General features: G+C 45.7%; 3 protein-coding genes across 6 annotated transcripts in view; 2 read left to right on the forward strand and 1 right to left on the reverse strand.

The window, feature by feature from the left end:
• Positions 1–8,688, forward strand: part of ASPSCR1 (ASPSCR1 tether for SLC2A4, UBX domain containing) — a 35,934-nt gene extending 27,246 nt beyond the window's left edge. Inside the window, exons 13-16 of the mRNA XM_053994518.1 lie at positions 4,686–4,737; positions 5,448–5,517; positions 5,855–6,030; positions 7,388–8,688. Coding sequence (XP_053850493.1) covers positions 4,686–4,737; positions 5,448–5,517; positions 5,855–6,030; positions 7,388–7,401 — 312 coding nt within the window. The 3' untranslated portion in view covers positions 7,402–8,688. The remainder of the gene's footprint in view (positions 1–4,685; positions 4,738–5,447; positions 5,518–5,854; positions 6,031–7,387) is intronic.
• Positions 8,689–10,923: 2,235 nt separating this feature from the next.
• CENPX (centromere protein X) lies at positions 10,924–12,293 on the reverse strand. 2 transcript variants are annotated; one of them, XM_053994520.1, is made up of 5 exons: positions 12,209–12,293; positions 12,081–12,132; positions 11,951–12,004; positions 11,608–11,693; positions 10,924–11,474 (listed from the first exon to the last, which is right to left on the reverse strand). In XM_053994520.1, exons 1-5 carry the CDS (start codon positions 12,245–12,247, stop codon positions 11,460–11,462), a joined length of 246 nt encoding a protein of 81 aa, XP_053850495.1. In that variant the 5' UTR covers positions 12,248–12,293; the 3' UTR covers positions 10,924–11,459. The 2 variants fall into 2 exon arrangements, with proteins under 2 accessions (XP_053850495.1, XP_053850494.1); XM_053994519.1 differs by having other exon boundaries at positions 11,608–11,696.
• A 75-nt stretch (positions 12,294–12,368) lies between these two features.
• LRRC45 (leucine rich repeat containing 45) lies at positions 12,369–23,694 on the forward strand. 3 transcript variants are annotated; one of them, XM_053994526.1, is made up of 17 exons: positions 12,369–12,594; positions 13,207–13,268; positions 14,142–14,212; positions 14,533–14,711; positions 15,413–15,541; positions 16,156–16,268; positions 16,742–16,800; positions 16,916–16,993; positions 17,930–18,065; positions 18,363–18,440; positions 18,616–18,727; positions 18,897–18,967; positions 19,844–19,936; positions 20,536–20,628; positions 21,493–21,666; positions 21,759–21,906; positions 22,308–23,694. In XM_053994526.1, the coding sequence occupies exons 1-17, from the start codon at positions 12,369–12,371 to the stop codon at positions 22,502–22,504; spliced, it is 2,019 nt and encodes a 672-aa protein (XP_053850501.1). In that variant the 3' UTR covers positions 22,505–23,694. The 3 variants fall into 3 exon arrangements, with proteins under 3 accessions (XP_053850501.1, XP_053850502.1, XP_053850503.1); XM_053994527.1 differs by lacking the exon at positions 12,369–12,594 and adding an exon at positions 12,696–12,918; XM_053994528.1 differs by lacking the exons at positions 12,369–12,594; positions 14,142–14,212 and adding an exon at positions 12,697–12,898.
• The last annotated feature ends 329 nt before the right edge of the window (positions 23,695–24,023 follow it).

Raw genomic sequence — 24,023 nt, forward strand, 5'->3', positions numbered from 1 at the left:
CTCAGATTGTGTAACGGAAAGAATGCTGCTCCTTCTGGCAGCTGCAAGTTCCCTTCAGCAGCAGCCTCTGCCTGGTCTGACAGCATTGCTGTCAGGGAAGAGAATAGCTTCCCAAGAATAATGTGCATCACCTGCAATGCTCTGTTCTAGGATTTTTTTGCATATGTATGTCTGAGAAACAGAAAGTATTGAGGTGTTATTTGGGGAGGGTTCTGCCTGAAATATTTTCTGTGTTCTAGAGAACAAGTTACTAAAACAGTAAAACAAATCAGAAATGTCTCTCTGCTGTATCACAGCTGGATTCACCAGGGACTGTTGTTCTGAAGTGGATATTTTTATCGTGGAATGTGAGATGCAGCAGCCCCAGTGTGCCACTCCACAGCCGGGCTGCCATGCTGTCCCAAACCACGCTCACCACCGCAGTGTCTGAGTAACCGTTCACTATCTCTCTGAGTAAAACCCGAGTTGCTCAGCTGTATAGTTTCAGACTAAATAGGGCTTTATGAGTAACAGGCTGGTCTTCAGATCTCTGAAATAGAAAGTGTTCATTTAAACTTCTGCAACTGTAACCAAGCAGATGGATGAAGCTGTTACATCTTTTTAAAATCTGAGGAGGCGGTCATTTAGAATGATACTTATTAAGTGAGAAGGGTAATAAACAGAACATTGACTTCCTTTTCTCCTTACCTCAGCGACTTTCTAATCCCTTCAGAAGAGAGCTGTCCCGTGATTATGATCTTGGATGGGGCTCTTGAGATTTGCATGCTTAGTTCTCATTGCTGCTGCTGCCATCCTGTGTGACCATGAGTAAATTGTCTCTTTAGGTGTTAGTTTTTCATCTGTATAAAAAAGAAAAACCCCAAAAAACAGGAAACTCACAAAAATAAAAACAACCCACAAACTCAAAGTATTTTTATTAACATCACATCTATATAATTGCACAATGGGACACCATTTACAGTTGGATTTCTAGGTATTGGTGTAGTAAATCTGACTCTATGTTGTAAATACATCTTGGACAGTGTGATTTGAAGATTATGATTCAATAGATTAATAGCATCTATTTCCCCAGTCAGAATGGCAGTTTTTTTGGCTGGAAATCAAAGCAGCAAGGAAGAGAAATGCTGGGTGTTGGAGTGTAGTAACTGGCTGTTGGCTCAGTCCTATTGTAGTAATTCTCTGCATATAAGTGAGTGGAGCTTTTTGAGTTACTTGTTTTGAACATCCTTTGATTCTTTTGGTCAACCTGGCAGGCTCCTAAGAGTTCTCAAAATCTGTTCTGATTCACAGATGTTCTTGCAAGAACCCTATGCAGTGAAGAACTGCAGAGTTGTTCCAGAAACATTGTCAGGTGCATTAGAACAACTGCAAACATTAGAACAGCTGACTTTAGGATACAGTTTTCAGGTGATGGTCAAACTGCCCAGTGTTTGATTGTTACATTCACAGGTGTGTTAGAGAATGCTAAGGGCTTTGACTTTGGGCTCGTATGTTTTCATGGACAGAATCCACTAAAACCTTCTCATCTTTATGCTGAGACAATCCCTGGACAGTGGGATCATTCTACTGGCCTGCTTTTATTTTTTCGTGTGAAAATGATGCTGATTTAAATACTTCAGATTATAACAAACTCTGGGACAGCGTTAGGTCCTGCCAGTGACTGGCTAGAGAATTCCCAGGTGAAGTGTAGCTGGCTGCCTTCTATGCTGCACCCTCAGGGAGTGCTGGGATTGGGGTGGTACCTGACAATTCCACACAAAGGAAGCTAGACCAAAGGTTCTGTGCATGAGCCAATAGTCTGTTTGGATTGGAGGGAAAAACCTTATTGGATGGAGGTTTGGAAAGAGGAGACTCCATGTTGGCTGACCCCTAGGAAAGGATAGAGATGCAGGGAAAGGAGCCGTGGGAAGGACGTTGCATTCTGTGTGCTGCAGGGCTGCTGTCTAGCTCCTTTAAGTTTCTTTCAATTAAGAATTTGAACTGAAACATTCGAACTGATGTTTTGCCAGCATTAGGAAATAGTTGTGGACGTGAATCCTGAAACTGTGAACTATGGTTATTTGACAACCTGTGAGTAAATAGGCTAGAGGTTTATATTGGGGCATAGTCTGTCTATATGTTTGTTTGTTGAGTGAGTCTGTCTAGCTCTTGGTCTGTATTTCTCACTCTCTTTCTCTCTTTGTGCCTCACACAGGCTCTGCCATGAATTTTCTCTGACCCCTTGGGGCCATTCCCACATAAAGCTTTGATGTGTGTGCCCAGAGCTTGATTGACAAGGAAGTTTCAGTGGCAGCAGCAGGGAAATGAAGAGAAAAGGGCAGGGCTTTGAACTAAAGGGCTTTGAGTTCTGAGTTTCTGTGCTTACTTATCTCCTTCAGAATGTTAATTATTTACCAAGATAATTGGTCGGGAGGCAAAAAAAAGAGAGGGGAGGTTATTAAAAAATTCCAACACTAACACACTACAAAAACCTCATTTTCCAACTTGCAGCTGGCATGAAAAGGATGTTGTGTGTAAAAGGGCTTGAGTGTATGTGTGTTGGGGGGGGCCTTTTTTTAAGGCACCCATTTCCAAAATAGACGAATGCTGTAGAAACATCAAAGCTCTTTTGAGAGTTTTTTCTGGGATTTCTAAACCATGTCTGGTACTTTGTAATTAAAAAAGTTTATGGAGAGCTGTCTTTGTGACTGGAGCAGGCAACCTTAGGCCCTGTTGATTGAGGAATGAAATGTTAAAAGACCTAATAAATAATTATTTTGCTAAAATGTCAGTTCAAGGATGTGAATTTGCCTGGATGCTTTAGCAGGAGCTGAGTCTTGGGGCAGAGTGATAAATGTCTCCTGTTTCAGCCTAGCGTGATGTTGACTGTGCTGCATGACACAGTCTCCTGTGGCCTCTGGATTAATGTCAAAAAAATGCGTAACACCATATGCTCATCTGAAGCTTATAGGCAGGAAGAGAGGTGAAGCTATTTCATTTTGCCTTCGGTTAATACAATTTTATTAGTCTCCATATTAGGCAGCAGTCCACAGCCTCCTCTGTGAAGATCAGGGTTCTTTTGAGTTCTGGTAATTGCTGTGCTGGATTGGGTCCAAGGACCATCATTCCAGTATCCAGCCTGGGCTGATGGTGGCAACAGAGGCTCAAGAAAACTCCAGAGCAGTCAGTCTGCCCTGCACAGTTCCCAAGTACATATGAGTGATACCAAGTGGGGCAGTGACTTGCTTTTATCTGGTTATTTATTTATTGGATCAGTGTGAACACAAGCTTAGTGTTACCGTTTTGCCAGGGAAAATGTAGACCATTAATTAACATTTGCTGTACAGTTTCTGGCTATAGTGGTACTTGCCTCTTTTACACCATGATCATTTGGTTTCTTTACCTGTCTCTTAGTACAAGGCTTCCTAAAAGCTTAATAGAATTGTTTCAGCTAGTTATTCTTTATGTGGTATTATACTGGCATATAATGCATGTAATAAATATGACGGTTATTTTTTCAGAGTCCTTTCTGGAACAGCTGGTTATGCCATATCATATTAATCTTCTGCATAATCATACCCTTTTAAAAATCTAAGCCTGAGCTTGCAGTAGTATCTGTTTTTAGAGTGAAATTTAATAACTTTGGCTCTCTTGCTCTGCATTTCCCTTGGGAACACTTGGATTCACCATTGGATATGGTGGTGTAGTGCTTTGTAAAGTATCACTGAGTTTTTTTGAAGAGGAGGTGTGACACTGGGGTCACTGTGGGTGACAGAGCAACCTCCATAGGTAGGTGCCTCCTTTATACCTACAGGTGCTTTTGTGATTCCTTAGTTGAACAGGGGATTTGTGAGGCCAGTTTCACAGTTTCTCTGGTGCCCAGAAAAGGACCAAAAGATACTGAAGTGACTTGCATCTGACATATGGGGAGAGGCAGAGTTGAGGTTGTTCAGCCTGGAAAAAAAGAAGCCCTGTGGGGTCTTGTTAATGTGTGTAGTAGAAGAGATGGGAAACAGCAAGGAATATGGTCCAGAGTTCTTAGCAGTGCCCTGTAAAAGGACAAGAGGAAATGGACACAAATTACAGGGACTTCCATTGAAATAAAAGGAAAAAAAAAAAAAACCACAAACCCACTGGATAGAAAAAAATATTTGAATATGGCAATTATTCTGATAAGTAGGAACTAGGAATTCAGGTTGGATTTATAAAAGGAAATACTTAATCCTGGAAAGGTGCTGAAACTAGAAAAATTTCAACTATAGACAGGGTGTAAATGTAATAAAATGATTTAGATTAGATTTTGGAAGGGCATAGCTGGATTTTTCTTCTCTTGGTGTCAGCCACTCAGAGGATTCTTCATCATATTAATGTTATCTGCTCAGCAGTGGAGAATCTGGATGCAGTACAATGGCCTGAGATATGGGGAGAGAGGAGAAGGAATGGCAGGGCATTCCTGCAGTAAGCACTTGCTGTGTAGAGGTCTCATCACCTGTTTAGTACATCAGATCATAAAATTTTCCTTCATGTCTTACTCTGAATGTCCTGTGCTCTGCACACGTTTAAGTTTTCCTGAATTACAGATGGTTAGTGACCTTGGTTTGAACTCCATGAATTTGTCTGTAGCTGTCTAACCTGCCTCTAATGTTAACAATGAACTGTGAAAACATCTGCAGACAGTGATACCTTCTTTTCCCCTTTTGTTGCAGGCTAAACTTTTCCCAACTGCTGTCATTCATTTTGGATCGGAGGAGTGCAGGGGTGAGTGCATCTCCTTTCTCATTCATCTGACTGTATAGTTGCTGCAGTAGACTCAGTATTGCATCCTTACTGTCAAGAGTTCTGTCAAAAGAAACTGCAGTCCTTGAGAATGCTGGTGAATGTCCCCATTCTGGCTGGCAAAAGCTCTTCAGAGCTGGTTTGGTCAGTTAGCTTGAGCACAGATGTAGAGATTGTACCTCTGTTATGGGATTTGATAGGTTGGGGAGTAGGCACTGTCTGCCATGGGATGAAGAATGGATGGAAGAACGACTCCTAGGGGAAAAAACCCTGTTGTTCAAAATGTTAACCAGACAAATGTCTATGAAATGCTTTTGCAGAGCTCCTGTGGTAGTGGACCGGCTGAAGATGGTAGAACAGATCTGAATCTTAGGTTCTTTGGCATCTCTGGTTTATGCTTAGAATCCCTGTTTCTCCCAGAGACCAAAGTATGCTGTGGCTTCACAGAAAAGTTCCTAAGATGCAGTGAGCACTGAAAGAAAATGTCAAGGTCTTGGGGTTTGAATGATGAAATAGAACACCTCTGAGTCGTGAAAGAAACTGGCATGGTTTAGCAGTGTCCTGTGTCATTGGGAGGAAGGTGATGTAGGTTTACTGTAGTATACAGCAGGTATTTTTGAGCTGAGAGTGATACTGTGGTGATTGATGTATCTGTGTTACCAAAAAAGTAATTTGGTTTCATTTCTAAACAGCTTGTTACCTGAAATCAGACCTGCTGAGCTCTGCAGTTTCTCCTTCTGCAGCTGATTTATTAGTAGCCAGGTATGTTGGAGTTGAGTAGAGTTGCAAATGCCTTAGTATTTCAGGAATGGGAAGCATGAAATGAACCCATCTTACTACAAAGAAGTGTTTTGAAGATACTAGGACTTCCTTCTGTCCAGAAACAGTCGTACTGTCATACTTGACTTCATAGCTTTGTGAGTCCTTTGCAAAGTAGGATTTCAGTGACTTAAGTAAATACTAGTGCTTCTATCATGGGAAAAGAAGAGCTTTTTCAATCTAACTTTAAAAGTTTAAAGGTGGTGGTGGTAGAGGGGGCTATTATGAAAAATGAAGCTTAATTCTACTTGCTTATTTCCTTTCTCTGATGTTTATCCAGATCATTAGTTCCTTCTGCTTCATCAACTTTAGCATCAGTGGCTCCATCCCTCTCTGAACCAGAAGTGGGAAGTGACAAAGAGACCATTGAGCAGCCAGAAGCAGCCAGCACTCAGGGAGCTCCACAAGTGTTTAGAAAGGCCCCTGGGAAAATACCCAAATGGCTGAAGCTTCCAGGTATCAATGAAGTGTAGGAGAGCTCTGCTCATTCTGAGCTGCCCCAAAAGGCAGCCTCCTCTCTGCCAAACGTGTTGGATATTGACAGTATTGTTGCAGCTGTCAGCTTCTGCTTGCAGGACATTTGGTTCACTGCTTGTCAGTCACAAATTCGTTGGTGACTTGAACCTCAGCCTTCACTGGAGACGTATATGAATGCAGATTCTGAACATTGGGAAGTCTGATGCCTAATCCATATGCTTGTAGCATTTTTAACTGTGTTCTGAGCTTGGTGTGCTGAGCTCTACACTCTGCAAGTGTAGGTCAAATACTAATAGGCAGGATATTCTACATACCAAGGGACCATGTAATCTGTTAAATCTCTGGCATAACTCTCCTTTTGCTGCTGTAGTCTGTTTTAGTACTTTCACTTCTCTTGAGTTTTTTAGTTGGTCTTACTTTTTTTAATCTTCACTGCAAACCAGTAGGGGTTTTCCATAATTAAAATTGCAACCAATTGTCCATTATAATTTTTTTCTTATTTTATCCTGATCAGAAAACTGTGACCTTGTTTTTCGTCCCAGAACAAGTGACTTATGTATGCATTTTAGATGAGAATTTATACAGAATATGAAGTAATTATAAAAGGAATTCCTGAATTAAACAATTGGCAACATTCACTTTTTGATGCAGTGGCAAAGATGGGGCAAGGGGTTACAGGAAGAGAAAAAAAGGAGGTGGGGGGGCAAAAAAAAAAAAAAGAGACATTCAGTCTGCTCCCTTAATGGAAGCAAAACTAGTAATTCTTATATGGAGTGACCTGGCTAATAATGCCAAATGTTAACTTCATGGATGAGAATTTTGGTATCAGTTTCTGGAAGACAGGGCTATCAGTTCCAGCAAGCAGAGGGTAAGGTGTGAAGGCTGTGAACAGTGGGCCAGTGTGTTTCCCTGCTGTGGCTGGTCTGGATTAGATTGGTGCTGAGATGCTGATGCAGTGGGAAACAGGATCTTCACTATTTCCCATTTCCAATATGTTTGAAGCATTGCACTTGAAATAGTTTTCTTTTCCAAGATTATTTGGATAAAGTACAAAATATCATCCCACCTACCTGTGCAGGTTTCCCATTTACCAGTTGTTGTGAAAGGTTAATAATATGCTTTAAGCTGTATATTAATAATGTGAAGGATGAAGTTCCCTGCTCCAAAAGTCGTGATGTGTTCACCATTTCATCTCCCCAAGTGCTCTCTTGTGGTCCCCAATGCTGCCTGAACACAGCAGTGACCAGAACCCTCAGCCACCACACTGTTTTATTGAGAAATGAGTAAGGGATAATTACATGTTAAGTGTTTTAATGGTGTTATGTTTATTTTGTAGGTGGAAAGAGATGAAGCATGCTGGGCTGCTGGATCACTGAGTTGTCAGCTGTGCCCTCTTCTCCATGAACTTACTGAGAACGTGTAAAAGACGTTGGTGGCCCTGGAGAGATCTAATCTGTATGAACATTAGTTATAAAAAGAGAATGGCTATTTCAGATACCAGTTGCAGCTGGTGGAGGAGTGGAGGGCCTGTTTGTGGTCTTTGTGACTACAGAAGCAAGGTTAGAGGATAAATTTAAGGTTTCTTGCATGCAAATAATAAGAATAGAGAATTAAGGGGGACATGATTCTTATATACTTTCTGCAAAGGACTTTGTTTCTATCCATATTTTTAAATTCAAATCCTCTCAGTTCCACCTTCAGAGATCACTCGAGTCTAGCCTGTATTCTAGTAGCCAGATACAATCTGGTTCAGCTTTACCTATAATTGTTAAGTGGTGCCTAGAACAAGACTTGTCTCTGCCTCTTAATAATTAGGGTTAGTGCTACTGATAATTCTGGACATAGATGGCTGGAAAATGAAGAAGAAGCACTTAAGTTCCTTAAACCAGTTCAGATAAGTGAACTTTCCTGTGAAGCACTTGGGCTGCTGCACTTGTATTGTGTTCAGTTGCCAGAATCTTGTTAACAAGGAACACAGGTGTCTGTTCATGGAATGCCTGTTGAGCTTGTTTCTGCCCTAAGCTCTAGTTGTATTTTCACTGTGTATAATTACCATCAGTAATTAGTTACAGCAAGGGAAGAAACATGCAGTGGAAGGGTCTCTTCAAATGAGAGTTGATTGGTGGCCTCAGTATTCCCAGAGCAGGGTAGGCATGCTCTGCACTGCAGTTAGTGAACAGGGAAAAGGCCCAGTCCAGATCTTTGTCTCCTGCAGACGCCGTGGGGGGATGAATTGGTTAGCATTGCCCTTACACTGGAGATGAACTCTGTTGTGCCACAGCAGTCATGGCACTGGGTTTTGTTTGAAGTCTTCTCTGTGGATCAGTGATCTGTGGAGAGCTGGGGTTCCATGGTACAGTAATACCATGCTTTCCATTTTCCTTGTTCCCTCCCTGCAATACATGTGCATCTGCACAATTTGTAGATGTAATAAAGCAGAGTGGCCACGGGGGCCCTTTTGGTCGGTCCCCTTAATAGCTTCTTGCCCTGGCACTTGGTGTGTGTGTCAGTTCACAGGAACCTGTTCTCTTTTCAATTGGCCTGTCATGCCTCGTTCCCTTCCTCCCATTTTTTTTCAACAAAGCAAAACGGAGCTTTGTACCATCTGAATAAACTTCAAAGTGGCTAGAAAGGGCACCCTGGGTTCCTGGCACTTGTCATTGCCTCCCTGCCTGGCCAACATTTCCCTTTGGGTCTAATTACTTCCAAATGCTCACAGATGCTTTGAAGAAACTTGGAGGGAGGGGGAGGCATGAAAGAAAGGTGGAAGAGGAAGAAGGAAACTCAAAGCAGAAGGAGCACAGAACACTTTAGCAAAATTTGATGGATTTCTTATATGACACCCGGATGTGAACAGGGAGCGTGTGCAGCCACTGGCAGTGGGAATGTGAGAGCACTGTGTACAGCTCCTGTACTCAATCCTCCCTGTGGAAAGCAAGCCCTTCTGCCACTTGATAGGCTATAAAAGACATACCACATCAAACAAAAAAACCAGTCAAATAATGCTTAAAGTTTATTACTCTTTGGTGAATTAAGTGTGGGCTGAACCCCTGCTGCATAGCACTGTCAGTATCTTGGTTCAGGCTTATTCGTATCACACAAATCAGAGGTAGATGGTAGCTAGAGCTGCCTTGCTGAATTTATACAGTTATCCTGTGAATTTATACAGTTATCCTGAATTTATACAGGATATCCTGTGGGGAAACCAGGAGCTGTTGCTAATGATAGGTGGTGAAATACTTGTGCTGGTGTTTTTGGTTTCCAGGATTAGAATATGCAGAAGCAGTGTGGTTGGGAGGAAGCTGCAGTGTGCCTTCAGATGTGCTAGTCCTTGTTTTTTGAAGAGCACAGGTGACATCAAATATTATAATCTGCTTAACTGATTTTCTTAGCTGCTCTAATTATGTCAGTTTTTGTAAAGGGTTAGGACCCTAACTATCCCCTGCAAGTACCTGACATGGATTAAAACAAGTTTAGGGACACAAGCAGCAGTATCAGTATTCCTGGGGCAGTTTCATGGGTTAAGTGTGAGGGCTTTACATCGCTGAGTGTATTCCCTCAGGCAGTTCTGCCCATGCTTGTCCCTTTTGTAACTCATCTGTGCATCAAACCCAGTTTAACCACAAGAATGAAAAATTGCTACCTTCAATACCTAGACAAGAGTCTTATTCCCCTTCCCTATACAAAGAGTTACTTTTAGCTGCTGCTGCTGCTATTCAATTGCTGCTTTACAGTGGACGTCCACATGAGCAGTTCTCTTCTCTGTGTGTCAGAGAAGGGAGCTTGAGCCTTTTTAGGGCAGCAACTTTGGGACTGCTGTTTCAGTAGGTGTCAGGGTGGAGGCAGAGACAAGGACCTGAAATCTGGAAAAGGTGAGGAAGCAGGAGTGACTTCTTTAAGGGGGACAGGACACCCCCTCACTTAAAATGGTGGGCTCTTCACGAAGGTACTTGCTACAAGGATTCCTGCCCTGCTGAAGAACAGTACCTGCAGTTACCTGATGAACTGGTTTTGTTTCAGTATCACTTCTGCTAGAGTAGCTGAACTCATCCCTGTGGTTTTAGGGCATTCAGAGGTAGAATCACTTGCCTTTTTTTTTTTTTTTTTTTTTTTTGCTATTGCCTTTTTTTTTACCAATGGTTGTGGGGCTGAAGACTGAACTAGGTCAGTTCCTTCATTGCATGTGTTGTACAGCTGAACAGTTGTCTCAGCTGAGAAGCTGCAGTGCTGGGGACTGCTTAAGCTGGTACTGTCACCAGAATGTGTACTGAAACTGCAGTTTTTGTGAGGTTTCCAAGTGGTTGGTGTCCTGAGGCCCCCGGATAGCTCCTAGCTCAAAGTGCACAGTGGCCCACTGAGCCTCTGCTTGTCACAGCTGTTCCTGAGAAAAGGACTGCTCGCTCTGGCTGATCCTGCAGCGAGCCAGTGGCCAGAGCAGGCAGGCCCTCCGTGCAGCCAGCCGTGCATTTCCCAGCAAAGCCACTTGGGTTGTGTGGGTCCTGCCCACATGTGTAAGGTTTCTTATTTCACAGTGCCCCCCCCGCTGCCAGAGGGGCCAGGCTGTCCCGTGATGTGGGATTCTCACACATGCTGTTTGTTATTTTGTCCTTTTTTAGTTTCGTCCTACAAAGATTTAGGGAAGAGAGTGGGTGAGGGGGAAGCTCTGCAAGTCTTTGAAGCAACTTGACTTTTGATGATGAATTGCAGCAAAAAGCCTACACAAGGAAGGGAGATTTGTTTTTAACTTTACTGATGTTTCTTTGTGAGAACAAATTTATAGCAGAGGGGGAGCAGCCTCTGAGGAGAATATTGAATGGTTAAAAGGTTTCAAGCATTCTTTGATGTCACAGACTGAGAAATACTGGAAGGTAGTGAGGGACAGACACTGTTTATTTATAAAATAAAGATCAGTTACCTGCTTTTGGCAAGAGCCTGTGACTAAGCTCCTGTTAATGACCTATTCATTAGGAAGGCTTGGAGCTGCACCTGGAGTTGCTGTTACAGCTGCCTGCTTGAGGCTGAAGGCTGGATGGTATTTCCAGCCATTACATCTTTCCATGCATCTCTGTGAAGCAGCACCTCTTTCTCACATTAGCTGAGAAAGCAACAGCTTCTAACCACGTTGTGAAATACAGGCCTCTGTTACAGGAGTAAGGCAGCAAGATGGAAACCAGTTATGCATTCAGCTGAACAAAGTAAGCCTGTGGCACCCTCTTCTCAAAAATAGTATCTGACAGCGTCGTTGCTTTGGGCCGTGTTGTGCTTGGTAAATGAGAGAGGAAACAAGCAAAATGGCACAGGAAGAAAAAGTTGAGACTGTTGGTCCCAGGGTGTCTCTGAGGCTGGGCTGAGACACATGTCAGGTCAGGACTGTCTGCTGACAGATGACACGTGCTTCAAGGAGGCCTCTAGAAATCCAGAAGCTGCAAGGAAAGAGCAGTAAGCAAGTCAGGACAGGGTTGGGTTCTCAAAACAGCTCCCGAAAGGATGAGGATTAGGCTGTTCAGCCCATATCCTCATTCCGCTCCCATGCAGCTCAGGCCCACAATTACATACCAGCTGTGGCAATACTTTCTCCAGGTGTTCAGTATCCACTTTCTTCAGGTCCTCTGCCTGAGCCTGCCGAGCTGCCCGTGCCGCTGCTTCTGCAGCCCAAGTGAAAGAAAGGGAAGGGCAGTGAGAGGGGTCTGGGAGCTGTCACCTGGGGCGTCTCGTCCGGGGCGCCGGGCTGGTGTCCCGGGAGGAGGGAGGCGGCCCAGCGCCCCGGATGAGTCTGGCAAGCTGGGTCAGGACTCCGGCTGTGCGGGAGGCAGCAGGGCCGGAGGGTGGCCGGGTGCTCGGGGAGGAGCCGGGAGCCCATCGCTGTCAGGCTGGGGCGGGCGTGGCCCTGCGCGCTCACCTCGGACGAAGACGTTCAGCAGCTCGGCCACCAGCAGCTGCGCGTCGGCGTTAACTGCAACGACGAGGCGGTTAGGGGAGGCGGGGGCTCGGCCCGAACCGCCCGCCGCCGCCCGCGGCCGCCACGGTACCTCGGGTCTTCCCGTCCCGGAAATGGAGGCGGAGAAGCCGATCCACGGTGTCCTGTGCGGAGAGAGGAACGGATGAGCGGGGCCGGGGCCGCGCCCGCCGCTCGGGGCCGCGCCCGGAGCCGCCGCACCTTCCTGAAGCCGCCGGCGCGGCCGCCCCGCTCCGCCATGTCCCGCGCGCGGCCGGGCCCGCCTCCCGGGGGCGCGCCTGGCGGGAGCGCGCGCGGGCAGGGAGCGGTTCCGGGGGAGCGCGCGCGGGCAGGGAGCGGTTCCGGGGGAGCGCGCGCGGCCATGGAGCGGTTCGGGCGCGAGTACGCGCGGCTGTGCGCGGCGGCGGGCGCGGCCCCGCAGGAGAGCGTGCTGCGGCGGCTGCGGGAGCCCGCGGGGGCGCGGGGCCGCCTGGACCTGGCGGCGCAGAGCCTCTCGCTGCCCACGTGCAGCGCGCTGGCCCGGCTGCTGCCCGGTGCTGCGCCCTTCGCCGCGCTGGCGCTCGGCGACTGCGGCTTGAGCGAGGAAGGTGCGCGCTGGCCGGAGCGCGGCCGGCGGGCCCGCTGTCCCGCGGGCGCCGAGCGGGGCGCGGCGGAGGGGCGGGAGGCCGCTCGTATTTGGGGCCGGCCAAGGTGTCCAGCCCGTGACCGGGCGGGTGGTCACGCACCCCTCGGTTCTCCCTCCGGCGGCGAGGGCGGCTCTGCTTCTGTTGGCCGTGGACGGGCGGGGCGATCCGGCTGGTTAAAGTGGCCGGCAGTGAGGGGGCTCCGTGGGCAGCACATCCGTGTCCGCTGAGCCTGCCTAGACGTGGGCTTTTTTCAGGGCTGAGTCAGGTAGATGTACGAGCTGACAGGTAGTTCTCTGCCCGGACACCTTTTTGAGAATATATAAACAGTCTCCTGCCCTGAAAACTCAGGCTCAAGCTTTCCAGCGGCAGTGGCAGTTTATCAAATAATTTGTTTATTGCAGCCACGTCTCCTGAGCTGGCTGTTTAACAGAATGATACGCTGGGATGATATGCTGCCGGTTTAGGCAGAGGGTTTCGCAGATGAAATAAACAGATTGCTTTATATATATATATATATATATATATATATATATTTTTTTTTTTTTTTTTTTTTTTTTTTTTTCCCCTGCTCAGGTGTAAGACTTTTGTTACATGGTCTTTGCACCAACACCACAGTCAAATCTTTGGATCTGAAGGTGAGTCTGTTTGAAAAGAATTAACAGTGTTCTGTGATGGAGAAGGAAAAAGGAGCATGGGAGCATAGGCTTAACGAGAAAGAGAATTGGACAGTCCTGGTGCAGGATTGTTCAACAAGATGCATACTTCTGTAACATTTTGTTCTTAAGTGACTCATTCCTTGACTCGTTAACACCATGTCACAATTTTCCGAAGACACTTTGCAGATCATCTTTATCCACTTTTATTCAGTTACTCTATTTTGATAGGAAGCTATTGCCATATACCTTTTGTCAGTTGCTGCTTGGGTAGATGAGGCTTATGTAGGCTTTTTTTGGGATTTCTGTATTGATCCGTGAGTTACTAGCTGTTCTACTTGTGTTTCTGTCTTTTGACTACTGTGTGCTTTGAACTAAGCATCTGCCTCCAGATGTGATTTTCTCTCTACTGAGAGTGACTTTCTGTCTGTATTCCTCTGGCATACAGCTGTTCCCACAGTCACAAACTGCATCGTAACTTTCTTACTCATTTGTGCTAGTGTTAACAGAGTCCTTCTTAATGAAGTGGGTTAAAATAGTTATGCTTATCTAGAATCGCCGTTTTCTGTCCCATCATGGCCCATGCTGATCCTGGGCTATTTTGTGATTTTTGCAAGCTCTCAGTCATGGTGCCCTCATAGGACCAGCGCTGCGTATGGATCCACTGTTCCTCCAGGGTTTTTCATTTTGTGAAAGGCTGACTGATAATGTGAAACAATTGTTTCACAAATGTTGATTGGACCGTCTTTGCCCGACTGAAACTGGCATTACAGCTGGGATGTGTCAGGTGGTGTTCGTGGTCTAGGTGGACTGGGACAAGCTTAGCCTACTGATCACCGGGGGCTTCTGTTTCAGGGAAATAACCTGCGAACCGTGGGAGCTGAGGCTTTGGGAAAACTTCTTAGGCAGAACAAATCCATCAGGAGGTAAAAAAATCTATCTACCTCTCTTTGTGCTATTCCTGCCAGATGGAGCATGACATTTGAAAAGGATTGAGGGTGTTTTTTGTTGGGGTAGGAGGAATGCCAAGTGGTGCAATTTCTTGTGAGGGGCGGGAAAGGCAAAGGCATGAAAACTGGTGGTGCTCTTTTGGAGGGTGCTGGGCCTTGGCAGCATCCTGCTCTCTGAAGCTGAGTCCACTCACAGAGCTGGGTGTTTGACCGGGTATACTGTGATCTGTGTAGCATTCAAGGTCACACAGCTGTCTATTGACTCCACAAACACCAATCCTGTCTGATTTCCCTAGCTTAACCTTAGAGTGGAACAGCCTCGGCATGTGGGAGGAGGGCTTCTCCTTTTTCTGCCAAGGACTGAGAGCAAACAACTTTCTTCAGCGTCTGGATCTGCGCAATAACCAGATTAACCATCAAGGAGCTGGAGAGCTGGCCATGGCACTGACACAAAATACCAGCCTTCAGGAGCTGGGTAAGAGTTCTTTCCCCATGTATACATATATGCATGCAAACACACTTGTATCTTCAGGTTTCTTGCCTCAATTTCTTCCAACTGGTCAGTGTCATTCCCAATTCCTGTCAGTCTGGAGTGCTTTGCTGCCTTTGTGCAGGGAGTGGTCACAATCCCATGGCCTTTAGAGAGTGGGAACTGAAACTGGAATATCTGGAACCAAACCTGCAGATAAAGAACTGTGTACTTGGAGCAGAACCGTCTTTAATGGAGGAAGAAGTGTTCTCATTCCTATTTGTGGTTGCTGTTGGCATGCCTCATGACAGACTCTTGATCCTTAATTCACACTCGCTTTGTCCTTATATGGAATTTTGCTGGAATTTCAGGAGAATGTGGCTTTTGTCACTGATTCTTTCTCATCCACAGATTCTGTCTGCAGAAGGAAGGCTTGTGAGAGCCAAATGTGAGACGCAGACTTTGGTAGATTTGCAACTGTCATGGCTTCCTGCAGCTTACTAAAGATTTATCCTTGCCTTTCCTGCTTTGTCACTTTCTCTGCCTTTCATCCTGAAAGGGGCCACAGTATTCACCTGTGTTTGTGCTGGGACCGCCTGGGATCAGTTAACTGTGCTTGTTGATACATAAAGAGCATGGGTTCTCTTGAGCCCTGCGTTTCTCAGCAGATATGTGACTGCCATGGTGAAAGTTTGCTTTCTGTGTAGATTTGCGATGGAATAACATTGGGCTTCTGGGTGGCCGAGCTTTGCTGAACTGCTTGCATAGCAACAAGACACTGAAGAGGCTGGAGCTGGCAGGGAACAATGTTCCTGGTGACATCCTGAAAGCTGTGGGTAAGTGTGATGTGTACAGTAATGAAACACCTAACTCCTTTCCCATTCCAGCACTTGGGGGATATAGGGCACTTGCTTCTCCAGAAGAGAGCTAACCCTCTTTCTCTCCCTTTCTCAATAGCATTTCCACAGTGTCCTATGTCACCTCCTCTTGTCCTTTAGTGAGGGCTACTCAAGTTGGAAGTGTCACTTTCACCAGCAAAAGCAAAAAAAAAAACAACCAAAAAACAACAAAATTTGATTGAGTTATTAGAGATTGATGTGCCATGTGAATGTGGGAGAACCTGAGATTTTGCTCATAGTTTGCCTCTGATGAGCCAAGTTTTGATGTGGCTTATGCAGCACATCCTGTGTCATTGTCCTGCCCACAGCAGAGTTAACAGCTTAACAGCTTTCCTGAGGGTGTTGATTACCCCACACACACTGCTCTCTTTGATCCCACCCAACCTTGTGATGTAAGGTGGAGCTCTCTCTACATGGGCCAGCCTGAGAAGGGCAACTTTCCAGGTGCTTCTGATATCTAGTGGTCATCCTGAGTGCTTTCTCTTCCAGCAATGCTTGCTATTCTGTTGCTTTAGAAACTTGTGCATGTTCTCCTGCTCTTTCTGCTTCAGAACAAGCCTTGGATCACAACCAAGACCGTGAGGCTATCCTGAGTGAGGCCCAGAACCAAGTGAACATCCTCAGCAAGGAGGTTTTGAGTCTGAAGGATGAGAAGAACAAGCAGGTCAGCAGATGTTGGCAGTTCAAATGGGGTCACTGGAGTCCTTTGCTTTCCTTTGAGGTCCCCACAGAACATTCAGTGATAGTATTAATGTGTACCTGAAGTTGCACGTGCATTTTTTTATGGGCAGGCACACAACATAATTTAGTACATTGAGTCTGTCCTCTGAGCCAGGTTATTCAAGTGACAGTCTGGGTTCTGGAGGAGTTTTGGTTATTTGTGCTTTTGTTTATTCTTTTGCAATTTATTTGATATTTTCCAAGTGGTGTAAACCTAGAGATCTGTTTTTCCATCTGACACCTCAGGATGCAGAGTCCCTGTAGCTGATGACCTTATTCAGATGTGCTAATAAACCAATCAGACTTCCAGTTTGCTTCCAGTAGAGTGGTTTTGTTAAAAGAAAGAGAAAGATGAGAAATGTAAAGGTTTGTAGCTGATCCAGTTAATTTTCTCACTGAATTTTGCCTTGCTCACAGTTCATGGATTTTGTGGATACTGTAGACAAGCAGAAAGAAGAAAGAGCCAGGAGTGAGAAGTGAGTTAGATTCTAAATGTTTTCTGCTCTTTGGTGGCAGAATTGAGCACTCTCCATTTCCTGGCAGAAATTGCTCACCTTTTTTTTTTTTCCTTTTTTTTCCTCCCAAATGCAGAATGTCTGCAGCACGAGTCAGCCAGCTGCAGGAAGCATTGGATGAGCAGTACTCCATTATGAATTCACTGAAAACCAAGTATGGAGGAGGAAAACCTTTGTCTTCCCACTGTTTGTGCTGTATAAGCAGTGCCGAGCAGAGCTTCTAAGAAGGGGGATAATCTTGTAGGGTAGCTGGATTACTATTTTGGTTAGTTCTGCAGTAATATCCAGAAATTACAGTCAGATCAAGCCTTTGAGTTTGCCACACCAGATACTTAGCCTGCTTTTAAGTAAAATTACAGTGCATTGGTGTAAAAGCAAGTGAATTACAGAAGGTGGGAAGAAAGAAAAAGGATTGTGCAGATGGGATGGGGACATGTTCCTTGCATGGTTTACAGCCTGGCAGGACTCTCTACCTGCTTCCCCTGACAGCTGACAGTGTTCTCTGGGAACCACTGCAGGTATGGAGGAGTCTGGATTGGGAACAATGGGGAAGAGGTGCTCAAAAGAAGTGCTAGATTATGGAGAGCCATATGCACATGGCCGTGGTTTGACTTCAAACACTGCTGAGCCTGCCTGGTTTAGTTCTGCCAGGTAAAGGCAGTGTTTTATGCCATGCAGTGATGTGGACATGTCCCTCTTGGACAGAAAAAGCAAATTGCTTCTGCTACTCATGTTTAAAATCCTGTGTCTAATTTTAAAAATTTTTGCAGTGATATAAAATAGCCAGCTTTGTTCTGTGGGAGCAGGCAAATCCTGGAGGGGTCTGGGTGGGGAAATTGGCTCATGGAAGACAGTGCAGGGCAAATGCAATGGGCACCAGAACACTGGGCCCTGAGAAGTCCCAGGTCACTGCAGATGCTGCTGTGTATAGAGGTCAGTGGTGTCCTTTTCCCAGAAGCAAAAAATGCCTCATTTAGGTAGCCTGATGTCACCTACTGCAAGATGGACATTAGCACCTTGTACCAGGGCATAGAGCTCTTGCTGCAGTGTCTGCCTTGGAAAAGACTCCATAAAGTGCTTTTCTTTATAGGCTGCAGATGACTGAAGCTGCCCTGGCTCTGTCTGAACAGAAGGTGCACAATTTGGGAGAGCTGGTGAATGCCATGAAACAGGAGCAAAACTCTGTGTCTGAGTGCCATTTCAAGGAGCTCCAGCAACAAAAGCAGGTGAGCTGGATAAGTCCTAGTTACGTTTGAGATCAGGGCTATAGGTCATAACTGGTTTGTGTAGATTTGGGGGATGCTGGATGCAACAGGCAAGCATGGTTTTTACCACTACTGGTTAGCTAAAGCCACCACGACAAAAATTCTTGTGTAAATTAGATAGATAGTTGCCAGGTGTGAAGAGGAGCCCTGGTGTTTGTGGTGTAGGTTGGATTTAGCTGGGTGTGATGTTGGTTGGCACAGGTTGGTAGTGCAAGAACTAGGGGCAGTACAGGTTTTTAATTTTGGTTCTTTTTGCAGGAAGGTGCTGATCGGGAAGGTAGGCTTTTGCATGACTTGTCTGCTGCCAGGGAGAAAAATCTGCTGCTGAGAAATCAGGTAGGAAGCCAAGTCCAAGTCTGAGAATTGGCACTCGAGCATGTATAACATCTGCTCCATATGTATGGTCTCTGCTTTGATCCTCTGGTTGGGTGTCTCTTCATTGTCCTATACAGCCAACTTTTTGTGCTAATAGGAGAAGAAAAACCTTTGTGGTGGTAATTTCCTTATGTAGGTGGATGAGTTGGAGAGGAAGTGCAAAGTTCAGCAGGATCAGCTGTTCCAGGTGAAACAAGACTTGACCAACACGACAGCAGAGCTGAAGCTGCGGGCTGTGGAGGCTGAAGGTGAGGGGAGGAGTAGAAACAGCTTGTGGATACCTGCGGCTGGGATCATTGTTCCTGAGTCAACAGCACAGGCAGCCGAGGAGAAAGGGTTGGCAGAGTGTGAAAAAGCATGAATACAGCTGTGTGGCAGGAGTGCCAGAGTTGTGATATGCCTGCTTTTAATCTGCAGAACGTCTGGAAATGGAGAAAAGAAGATTTAAACAAAGCCTTGAAGACATGGAATCTCTTCGGGTAAAAGAGGTAAGGATGGGGTTTCTGCAGCATCCTGGTTAGTCTTTCTTTGGTCCTGACACATATCACCAGTGGAGGTCATTGTTTGCTGTAATGTACTCTTAAAAAGTTAAAAAGTTAGTGGGCTCAGATTTATTGTGGGAATAACGGGCCATTTCTTCAAGCAAAGCCTGACAGAGGAGATCACAAGACTTTCTACCAGCTAGTAAGATTTTCTAGCTTTCAAGAGTATGGGCCAGAGTGGTATGTGATGCTACAAGAGAGGCTGGGAGGCTGGCCTTCGTGTTGGTCTGTGCACAGAGGTAATTACAAATAAGGAATATTTTCCTGCTTCTGAAATAAATACATTTTAATGTTTTAATTGCTTGTACACAAGCAGTCCTTTAATGGGGCTCAGCATGCTAGTTCCTTCTCTGTTATGTTTCAAAGGGGGTTGTGTCTGAGTGTGGACAGGCCAACAGACTATAACCAATTCTCTTTGCAGTGTTACTGAGGTTTGAAATCTCTCCAAAATAAAATTATACTAATAGATTTCTCTGAAGATATTGAAATCTTTTAAGAAAAGCCACAGGCCAGGAGGATTTTACCAACATTACAGCTAGAAAATGAATCTGTTGTGTTTTGTATCACTTGATAATGAGAGCTTGGGACTCCCTCCTTGTGGCCTGGGAGGGATCTCTGTCTAAAAATTCCTAGTTTCTAGAGGGCAGATTCCATCTGTACTGCTGTTTCCTAGTGGAGTTCTGGGGGAGGTAAAAATTTGACTTTGCTGGTAGGTGGGTCAGTGAGAGGATGCTTCACTATCGTGATGAGAAGTCCTGCTCTTTGCTTTTCCTGGAGATGGGAATGGTTTTCTGTCACTTGCTGGTTTCTACTGCTTTGCAGGTGGATCGTATGGCACAGCAGATGGAGGCCAGTGAACGTTCCATGCACGACAGGATCCAGAGGCTGGAGGCCATCAGGATATCTCTGGACGAGGTGAGAAAAAGTGCTCTAGGCACGTTTGAACACTCATATAGCAGTGCACAGAGAAGGCTGCCAGGAAAGCTTTGTGGAGTCTCTGAGTTCAGACTGTGTAAAGATTGTCATGTGCTGTAAGGAGGAACAGAAAACAGCAGTATACCAGCTAAAATTATTTTTACTGCTTTGGATTAAGGAAGACAGTTCCAAGGAGAAACTTGTAAATTCAGATTGGACAAAAATAAGGATCCCATTTAACATGGTTAGAGTCTTACTAAGATTTGACTTTACAGGATTCTCATGTTGTCACAAGTAGTGTAGCATGCTTATCCATATCTATTTCCCCAGCTACATCCAGCAGTGCTCTTTCCTATTCCCTTGTTTTGGAAAGGTTTAACCAATACTTGCCCTCATATAACTGAAATTTGCATTGAACTTAGATAGCAGTCTTGAACTGAGGAAAGGTTTATCATCTTTCTTCGCTTTTGCTGCCCCTGAGTGAGAAGGAGAGCTGTGTCATTTTGTGGCCTGCGACTGGAAGCTGCTGGTGTTTTCTGGTCAGTGTGGCAGCAATGCATCTTTTCTGTCTGGAATGATTTTCCATGTTTCTGTGGCAGGAGCTGAGCCAAGTCAAAGCAGCTGCATTAACTGAGCGAGGACGGGCAGAGGAGGAGTTAATAAAAGTCCGGAGTCAGGCACGCTTGGAGGAGGTAAGGACCTGTCTCTGGGCCTGTCCCTGTGGGAAGGAAGTGGTTTGGCTACCTAGTCTATCTTTTAGTCTTGGGGAGCTGCTAACTTGCTCCTCTCTGGGTTTCACTAACTCACAAATGGTGTGATTGCTGAGGAAGGAGCCCTGAAAAATCTAATTTGAACTATCTTCAGTAGTAACAGAACTGATATTGTTATGGCAGATTGAAGTTGCCAACATCTGAAGCCAATGGCAAGATGTTGATCCTTCTTTTTAATGACAACTTTCATGGGGTACTTCTGTTTCTCTGAACATTGAGAAATTTCTTCAGGTGGCTACTGCTGCTAGATAAATAAAGGCACTGTAGTATTGAACTCTGTGAAAATGGCAGTGAAGTTAATATCCTGTGAAACTGAACAAGGGATGAGGAAAATACACAAAAACTGTTAGAATATTTACTTATTTGTAGCATCACAAAAGAAAATGCTTCATTGAGTTACAGACATAGAATTACTGAGTTACTGCCATGTGGGATCCAGCAGTTGCTCAGTTGCATGCAGTGGTGCTGCAGAGCCATGTGAGGTATGGAGGAAGTGAAGGTAGAGCACTGGTTGTAAACACTGGCGGTGGCATCGGTGCATCTGCCAAGGACCTGTCTCTGTTTCTCATTTGAGTGTTTTGGTCTCTGTCAGTGTCCTCCCTGGCAAGAGGAAGCTTCTTGGAGTCACTCCTGAGTGCAAGGAGCAGGACTGTGTCCTGTGCTTGTCAGTGCCAGTTGATCCTAATAAAGGATTTACTGTATTAGGAACAGAGACGGGAGAATCTCTTCACAGGAATGAAGTGGGACTGTTTAATTTTCATTTTCATTTTCCTTCGTGTCTTACAGCAGCAACGACTAGAACACCTAGAAGAGAAGCTGCGGCTGATGACTGAGTCAAGGGATGAAGCTCAGAACTGCTGCCTTAAGCAAAAAGAAATGGTTGCTGAAGCCCAGGCCAAAGCCAAACAGTTGAGCCTGTATGCTGATGGGCTCAGGAGGAGGCTGGAGGAACTTCAGCAGGTAGTTTGGACGGGAGTAGAGATAGTCACCACAGGGCCAGAACAAGTTGCTGAAGTTGTTTGGTTGTTCATGGATTTGTCTTTGTGTGTCAGGACCTGGACAGGAAGGAAGAGGAGAAAGTGACAGAGCTAAGTAAGGTGAAAGTGGAATTACAGGAGCAGATTGGGCACCTGGAGGCTGAACGCACAGCCCAGGATGGGCTGAGAGAGAAGATTGCAGCTCTGGAAAGACAGCTGAAAGGTGATGGATCCTTTCATGCTTCTCAAATGGTAACTCTGAGTTACCCTGCATTAGGCCTGGAACTGAGCTGTGCTCATGGGTAGTGACTCACAGGAAGCAAGTGCTTCCTGCCTGTGAGTACACCTGTGAGTTGTACTCTCCATCCACATGTATTTACAGGGATTCCTGTCCTCATTTTATAGAGACCAAGACTCAGATGACCACTCAAACCTGCACAGCAGGCAAAATGTTTGGATTTCTTGAACAGTGAAGTGTGCATGCTGTCTGTGTAAAACCTCTCATGATGTCTCATGCAGCTCCTCTTGTGTGCTTGCTGACTGCAGCACCTCCATTGCCTTTTGCCTGCTCTTATTTATCCCAGGGATACCTTAATTTTCTTTATTAATGCTGCTTTTTCACAGCCCTATCCAGTAATCACCGTGAAGCACTGCTGGACAAGGAGGGTGAGATCTCTCTGCTGCTGGAGAAACTGAGAATGAAGGAGGCTGAGATCTCCAGGATGAGGGAAGAGGAAGCCCAGCGAGCAAGTTTCTTGCAGAATGCCATCATGGCATATGTGCAGGGATCTCCCTTGGGAACCCACAGTTCTAGGAAGTGAGAGTGTGCCTTAAAGGATCCAAATAGCTGCTGTCAGGGAAAGGGTGAGCAACTCAGGTACAACTCCTTCTTCTTAAATGGACAGTTTTATCAGAGTGGGGTGACACAAAGGCTCACAAATAGACAAATGCTCTTGCTGTTCAGAAATCTTCCTCCTGGCAGCGTAAAGAAGAGGAGGAAACAACCTTCCAGGCCTGTGGGTCTGAGTCCATGATGTCGAGCCCCTCCCCTGCACTGCCTCAGCCTATTGGTACAGGGGGTTACTGGTTACTGGGGGGTTTGTATGTTCCCTGGCAAGGTCCTGCTGCAGCATTTATTTGGATGCCAGGGCTGTTCACAGAGAAACGTGAGAAAAAGCGACAGGAGTGTTTACAGTTCCCTGTGGGCCGGAGCAATTTGTCTTGCTAATGGGATCCTGAAACTGCTGGAAACACCAGATATTACTCACTTGTACTTTTTCACCCAGTGTTTACAGACAGAAGCAGAGTCTGATGGGGCCCTCTCTGGCTTGTTTACCCTCCCTCTGTGGCTCTGGCTATATTGGTGGGCCATAGAAACATTTGGCATGGACAGAAACAGCTGCACCGAGGGGCTTCGGTGCAGTGCTGTCCATGTCCTCGTGGGACAGCTGGGCCTTGGCAGTGGTTCTACTTCTGCAACAGTGAGTGGCAGGGAAAGGGTGGGTGGGTGATTGGTTGCCAGCATCTGTGCTTCTTCACTGTGAACTGCAGCCCTTAGCTGAAGATGTTGTGGCCAGTATTGCTACAGGATTTAATTTCACTATGGCAAATGGCAGAACTGTTCTCCTGGCTTCTCAGGCTCATAGAACTGAGTGCTGTGGCATTAACCTGGAGAGGAGCGATGTTTCTGGTGTGACACTGGGGAGGTGCTTCTCAGAGCACAAAGAGGAGAAGGTGGTTCCTCTCCTGGCAGTGCAAGTCCTTGCATGACCTGGAGAAAAGGAAGGGTTACTAGAGTCTGAATTGGGGAAAGCAGGAGCTGTTGTCAAGCCAGCAGTATTGAGCCTTGAGGGAATTCTTCCTGTAAGTCTGGGGTGGGAACATATCTTAGAGTACATATTTTGAAAGATGCTTGGAAAATGAAAGTTTCTGTGTGGACTGGTTGCTTTGTGATCATTTTTTATACTGGGTTTTTCTCTGTTTAATAAAGAACTTCTGCATTTTGGCATTAGCACTGGACAGTGGCAAACTGTATGTTTGGCTGGTGTGGAGGGTGGGGCCCTCTGCTGTGTTACTCTCCTGAAGATCCTGTCAGCCTGTCCTGCAGCTAAAAGGCTGTTACAGGTGGATGAGATGGGGATGGTTTTGGTTTTGGCCTAAGATAAAAGCAAAGAGGTTGGGAAGCTGTTCCCTAGTCATAACCAAGAGAGCCTGTGGCAATAGCTACTTCGTTTGTGGCTGCTGGGCAGCGCTGCAGACCCGCAGGTAAGGGAACAGCGAAGCCTGTCTGTTGTTTTCAGACAGGGCCATTACTGTGGGCACCTCTTTTGCTGGCAGGGT

This window comes from Vidua macroura, chromosome 19, assembly GCF_024509145.1.
Source record: "Vidua macroura isolate BioBank_ID:100142 chromosome 19, ASM2450914v1, whole genome shotgun sequence".
NCBI lineage: Eukaryota > Metazoa > Chordata > Aves > Passeriformes > Viduidae > Vidua > Vidua macroura.